Below are 6,477 nucleotides of genomic sequence, written 5' to 3' on the forward strand. Positions count from 1 at the left end.
TAAAACTCGAATGAAAATCATTGTAGTACGAGGATTCGGTTAAAGGAAAATACTTTTCTCAAGTAAATTTGAAGTTGGTAATACAAACTTGTATTATGGTTTCCAAGGTTTAAATCGCATGTTTGTTCGGTCCGTCGGGTTGTGGATGGTACGCGGTACTCATGTCTAAATGCGGTCCCGAGGCTTTTTGTAAGGTACTCCAAAATCTAGAAGTGAAACGAGGATCTCGATCCAAAACGGGGTACATTTCCCTAAGGCATATTGAACAAGTTTGCTAGGAATTGAAAACGTTAGCTAGGACAAGTGTCTCAAAAAAAATTTCGCGTCGCGGAAGATTTATCGGTTTTCAAATACGTTCGTCGAGACTATTCACCCTCGAGGCGAATACTAGTATAACGTGGAGAGTCCCTCCCTCCATTGGGAGTTTAGAATAAAGATTTCCTGAACCGGAAGTACGAGTGTAAGGCGAGAGAAGTTTCCGCCTCGATGCGAGCATAACGAGTAGGTTGTAGTTAGTCAATAAGACTGTGCGAGGACGAGCTAGTATACTCGTGTGACATACGGTTGAAGTCGAATGGAATCGGTAATTCATTCGGAAGCATAAATATAATTTGACAATAATTGAAGGTGTGTCCCCGATATGGTTGTTATAAATATTCTCGGAGGTTTCGGATGTCCAAACCTGAAAAGATGAAGTCATGTACATGGCACATGGTGGTGTTTAGGTTGATCGAGTCTAACCACCATCACGCGTCACTAGAACTTTGGTATGTCTTACCGTAATATAACCACGTTGATCGAGTGTCGTTATATTACGCTAACTCATACCTCCATTCCCACATCACTCTATAGATTCAAGTTCGTGTCATCGCGAAAATCTAAAATGAACAAAATGTAACGACGTCTCAAACGTGACTCGTATTAAATCGAAATAGTTTCTACAACTCTAAAGAAGCGTTTCCCCGCGGGAAGTGTATAAATGATTGTTAACGTCAAATCGGTTCGATTCAAACAATAATGTATTTAGGTATGAAAAGAGTAACGAGTCATGATAACGAGTAGCACGCAACCGTAGTGATAAATGTTGATGACGATACTCACCTAGAGTAGTGATGGTAGTAACACCAAAAAGTATATAGTAAGAAGCACCAGTGGGAAACCGATAGTAAGTTGAAACGGTGGCAAATAACAATCCGGGAGACAGAGTTCCCGAACAAGTGTGACTAATGAAGTCGTCGTCATCCATACGTGTATGAATCATGAATTTACGTGTGTCACCAAAAAGTGGCGGAATACGAGTTCGTATGACGAAGGTTGAGTACCATTAAAAAGTTTTCCTAAGAATGATTCAAGTATAATGCACAAGTAGTCAAGTAAGTGCTATCTATAGCAAATGTATGTCAGAATGCAATGGCTAACTATCCGGTTGTAGTCTAGACTCACTAATGCGTCCTAACGACTCTGTTAGACACACTAATGCACGTCCTAGTTCCCTACAACCAACGCTCTGATACCATCTGTAACGACCCGACCAAAACCGTTATTGACGGTGCCGTTAACTTAGGTCCCGTTGCGTGGTCGTAGTCCCTATATGAGACTCGTTTGACCAAAATTATGTCGCGTTCATTTGAAAGGTACAAGACTTGCAAGTTTAGTTTACAAAACCGTTCGACAACAAGTCTAAGTTTACAAAAGTCATAAAGTATAAATGAAATAACTTGCGACATAATATAAGTTGAAAAACACAGTTGCTATAAATAGCGTAAGTATGTAAACAAAAGTTTGAATCCAAAGGTGCTATCACTAGCGTATGTATGTATGTATCTTGACTCCAAGCAAATAATCAGAGTGTATGCATGTATGCTTGACCCCAAGCAAGTATGAGTGTACGCGGAAGCATGTATCAAATAGCCATGTATGAACCTGAGAAACATATAGAAAACTGTCAACGAAAAACGTTGGTGAAATCATAGGTGTATTAATAAAAGTTATATTTTGAACCACAAGATTTAGTATTTCCATAAATTGATCATCCAAAAGTTGCATTCCAAAAGTTGGTTCGCGAGCACCCAATTATCAAGACTTAACGTTTCCTTCCATAGAACCCCATCACAATAGTGTTAGAACATACACTGTTTTCCGAAAATATATTTCATCCGTAGACGGTAGCGAACCGTCCGTAATGAGGGTTTGTCAAACCCGTATGGCCACACAATATAAGTTCTCGCTTACACCCTGCAAGTGTAACTAATGATAATCGAATTGAGGATTTTTGTTCTAACTCGCTGTGGAATGTTTGTTTTCCTTGTACTTGTGTTCAAAGTATAAAAGCAAGTAGTACAAAATGTAACAAAGTATATGTTTCTCAGCCCACAATTTAAAGTATAAAAAGTTGTTGAAAAGGGTGGGACTATGATCTCACCTCGAGTGCACGAGTATAAAAGTACTTCAACAAGTAACGTATGCATGAAAGTTGCTTAGCCTTGACCTAAACAAGTAAGTTGTATCAATCAACTGGTTACGACACAAGGTCGGGTGAAATGTGTTCAATTAGTCCTATGGCTCGTTACGACTCGATTAAGTATAGCATGCGAATCACGTTGTCAAGTTTCATACAAGAAACAAGTATAAAAGCATGTTAGAATGATTGTATAAAAGTTTGGTTAAGTTTGACTAAAAGTCAAACTTTGTCAAAGTCAACGAAAAAGTCAACGCGTTCGGGTCGGGTCCCGAACTATTTTTCTATGCTAAATATTCATATACAAGTATATTAAAACAAGTTTCATGTGAATCGGAGGTCGGTAGCTAGTCAAACATTTCGCGTGAAATGTGACAAAGTGAGCAGAATCTGGCCAGGCGATTCTGCGCGCCGCGCGGGTATGTGGCACGCCGCGCCACTACCTGGCCAGAGAATTCTGGTCAGTTTTTCCAAGTGTGCACGAACCAAAACCTTTTCCAACCCAATTCTTGACCCGCAAACACTTATAATGCCTATCATATATCGTCGAAAAGGTATTTTGACGAGGAATACAACTAACCATATATCATCAATCAAAAACATCATTTACAATAACCGAAAACTCGTCAATTGATCAAGAAAGGTTTATTTTCAAAGTTTCAAGTTCGTAAAACGTATTTTATGATTCGGGAATCCAATTTACACATACGATATGCCGTTTTGAAGGTAATGAAGCATACATTACTACTAAACACTAACAATTAACACTCCATGGAATTTAAGCATCCAAAAGTTCATGTCAAGAACTATCAAACCCTAGTCAAACATCACAAAATCATTAATCGGGTTTTTGAAGTTTTCTTAATCAACCTACACATCCAAATGTGGCTAATGATACTAGTAACACAATTAAAACATGCACTTAAACAAACTAACAACATTAACTCATCCAAAATCAAGGATTAAGCAAACCCATTTCAAAAACTCAAACTAGTTACTCCAAACCACAAATCGAGCAAACAAAACATATATTCATGTTACACACGAGCCATAGACACTAACTAACACAATTTCAAGTATATAAAACGAATTTAGAGAAATTTAGTGTTTTAGAAATGTTACCCAAAATGGATGAAATTGGTACCAAATCGAAGAGGATGATGAGAGGATCACGAATATGTAATTTGTTTTGAAGTTTGCTTCCCGATCCGAATTTAGATGATGAATTATGTTTGTGTTCTTGAGAGAAAAAAAAGAAAGAAAGAGAGAGAGATGGAGGGATTGAATGGTGGAAAAATGGGTTGACTAGTTGACCTAGTCAACTAGTTTGCCCATTTGGCAACTCCGGTCCCTCGAGTTTCAAAGCGGGTGCGGGATTTAACCGATCGAATATTTTTAAAACGCAAGTTAACGAGAGATGTTATAATTGAATGACGGAATTATTATGAACGTTAGTCAACGGAAACTACGAATTTAAATAACGAAAAGTATTATTTAAAAAAAAAAGACGGTGTTAAAAATAAATTTAACGGAAAAACGCGGGATGTTACAAAAATTTTCAACAAAAGCTTAAAAAAAAAAAAATCACCAAATGTAACCAAAAAACGACACGAAATGTACCTTAAACTAGCAATTTCTTCTACGTAAATGCATATGATGGAAATGTTTCATTACATCTTTATCTTTAACTTCGGCTAGAGCTTCTCTTTCAATTGTACAAATTAAACAAGCATTAAGAAACTCCTTCGAAATACGATTGCGTAGGTTCGACTTTACAATTTTCATTGCCGAAAAACATCGCTCAACGGTTGTGGTCGCAACGGGTAACACCAATGCTAGCTTTAATAATCGATAAAGCAACGGATAACTTATATATTTCCTTGTTTCCACCATCACTCTAGCACGGTCGGCAATACCTTTCAAGTCCTTAAACTTTGGATCTTTTTGGACACTATTATGGTATATTTGAAGTTCATCCTCAAGTTCAAACTTATCCGCACTAGTAAAATCTTTTGGATATAAGTCACACAACCTTCTTAATTTTTCCAAATCAAACATCGAGAATGAACCACGTGGATTTAACGTCGACATACAAGAAAGTAACTCGGTACTAGCTTCACTAAATCGATCACCAAACTCTTGAATTTGCATATCCAAAACGGTATTAAAACACTCTATCTCATAATACTATTGATTATTGATTTTCTCTCTTTGTCTCCTTGAATTAATACAATCTTCATTCATTTTCAAAATTCGGATACCATGTTCCCCACAAAAAGATGACACTTTCGTTAAGAAAAGTTCAAACCCATTTATTCTTAACTCTTGCACTTTTTCTTTGGTTGACTTCACTAATTGAACCGCTTCTAAAATGTCTTGATCTTTTCTTCGAAGGGCTTTCGATAATACATTTGTCACCCCTAAAATGCGCAACATTAAGTGCAAATTAAAAACAAAAACAAATGACTTTAAATACTTCAAAAGACCAATCGCTTGATTTTGGTTAGAAGAGCTATTTCTTTCTTCTTTAACAAATTCAAGGACCTTAATAACGGAGGGAAACGTATCAACCAAACGAACAAGTGTATCATAGTGAGAATTCCATCGAGTATCTCCGGGCCGTGTAAGAGAAAGCTCTTGATTCAATCCTCTCTCGGTTTCTAGTTTACCACTACCAATTTGTTCTTCTACCCTTTCTTTCTCTGTGTCTATCAAAATATCTTTTCGTTTGCAAGAAGCACAAACAACATTCAACAAAACGACTATCTTGTCAAAGAAGTTCACTATGCCAAAATGCTTTTTTTTTGCAACCGCTACAACCACTAATTGGAGTTGATGAGCAAAACAATGTACATAATATGCCGATTTATTTTCCTTCAAGATTTTTGCTTTTAAACCATTGAACTTACCTCGCATGTTGCTTGCTCCATCATAACCTTGTCCTCTCGATTGTTGCATACTCACTTTATGTTTGGTAAAAAAAAAAGAATCAATGGAAGCTTTTAGATACAAAGAAGGTGTATCCTTTACATGAACAATACCCACAAATCTCTTTTTAACAAGTCCTTGTGCATCAACATATCGTAACACAATAGCCATTTGTTCCTTTTTAGATACATCGCTAGACTCATCAACTAACAAAGCAAACACATCATCACCAATATCCTTAAAGATACATTCGAGTTATTCTTGTTTAAATCACTTAGCAACATCTTTTTGAATGTAAGAAGACACCAATTTGTTATTCCTCGGAGCTTTCGGCAGTTTACGGAGTTCCTCATTATGAATATAGATCACGTCCATCAATTCTAAGAAATTTCCCTTATAAATAGATTTTTTCGACTCATCTTGACCACGAATATGGTAGAGAACATTTCAAACAATATCTACACGCAGAAACCGTAGCACTCAACAGCATTCGATACTCTGTTTTTGATTTTTCATCTTGCTTATTAAAGGCGTTGGCAATAGATTGATTTGGTTTCTTTAAAGATTGACACTTTTGTAGTGTCGTATTATGAAAGCTATTTACATGTCCAACATGCTCTTTAAGTCTCTCTGTCTTTATCCAATTATTGAGCCCGTCCATCATGAATGCCTCACTACCACCTTTGTGCCCAAAATGATTTCTAAATAAGTAGCAACACAAACAATATACTTTATCCGCCTTAATACTATACTCGATCCAATTATATTTTTCGAACCAAGCTTTGACAAAACGCCTACCATTTGTAGATGGAAAATCATAACCTTTTGTTTGAGAAGGTCTTCTGTAACGACCCGTCCTAATCCACCTGGACGAAGTCTTTAATATTTGGTCCCATTGCGATGATCGACTCCAAGTAATATCTTTAAAATGAGCAAATGCACAGCGGAAGATTTCTTTCATACCTGAGAATAAACATGCTTAAAAGTGTCAACCAAAAGGTTGGTGAGTTCATTGGTTTATCATAATAACCATTTCAATAATTTTAATAGACCACAAGATTTAATTTTTATAGTTAACTGCAGGAACACTC

General features: G+C 36.6%; 2 protein-coding genes across 2 annotated transcripts; both read right to left on the reverse strand.

Moving 5' to 3' along the window:
- Positions 1-4,084: 4,084 nt before the first annotated feature.
- LOC139860014 (uncharacterized) lies at positions 4,085-4,609 on the reverse strand. Its single transcript, XM_071848787.1, has one exon. It carries the CDS (start codon positions 4,607-4,609, stop codon positions 4,085-4,087), a length of 525 nt encoding a protein of 174 aa, XP_071704888.1.
- Positions 4,610-4,645: 36 nt separating this feature from the next.
- Positions 4,646-6,047, reverse strand: LOC139860015 (uncharacterized). Its single transcript, XM_071848788.1, has 3 exons — positions 5,849-6,047; positions 5,368-5,592; positions 4,646-5,280 (listed from the first exon to the last, which is right to left on the reverse strand). Exons 1-3 carry the CDS (start codon positions 6,045-6,047, stop codon positions 4,646-4,648), a joined length of 1,059 nt encoding a protein of 352 aa, XP_071704889.1.
- Between the last annotated feature and the right edge of the window lie 430 nt (positions 6,048-6,477).

This window comes from Rutidosis leptorrhynchoides, chromosome 7, assembly GCF_046630445.1.
Source record: "Rutidosis leptorrhynchoides isolate AG116_Rl617_1_P2 chromosome 7, CSIRO_AGI_Rlap_v1, whole genome shotgun sequence".
Lineage (NCBI taxonomy): Eukaryota > Viridiplantae > Streptophyta > Magnoliopsida > Asterales > Asteraceae > Rutidosis > Rutidosis leptorrhynchoides.

Coding starts and splice junctions, on each gene's coding strand:
- LOC139860015 (XM_071848788.1), bottom strand. CDS start 6,047: ATGGACGGGCTCAATAATTGGATAAAGACAGAGAGACTTAAAGAGCAT. Junction 5,593..5,848: donor GAGTGCTACGGTTTCTGCGT/GTAGATATTGTT, acceptor TTGCTTTGTTAG/TTGATGAGTCTAGCGATGTA. Junction 5,281..5,367: donor TGGAGCAAGCAACATGCGAG/GTAAGTTCAATG, acceptor AACTCCAATTAG/TGGTTGTAGCGGTTGCAAAA.
- LOC139860014 (XM_071848787.1), bottom strand. CDS start 4,609: ATGCAAATTCAAGAGTTTGGTGATCGATTTAGTGAAGCTAGTACCGAG.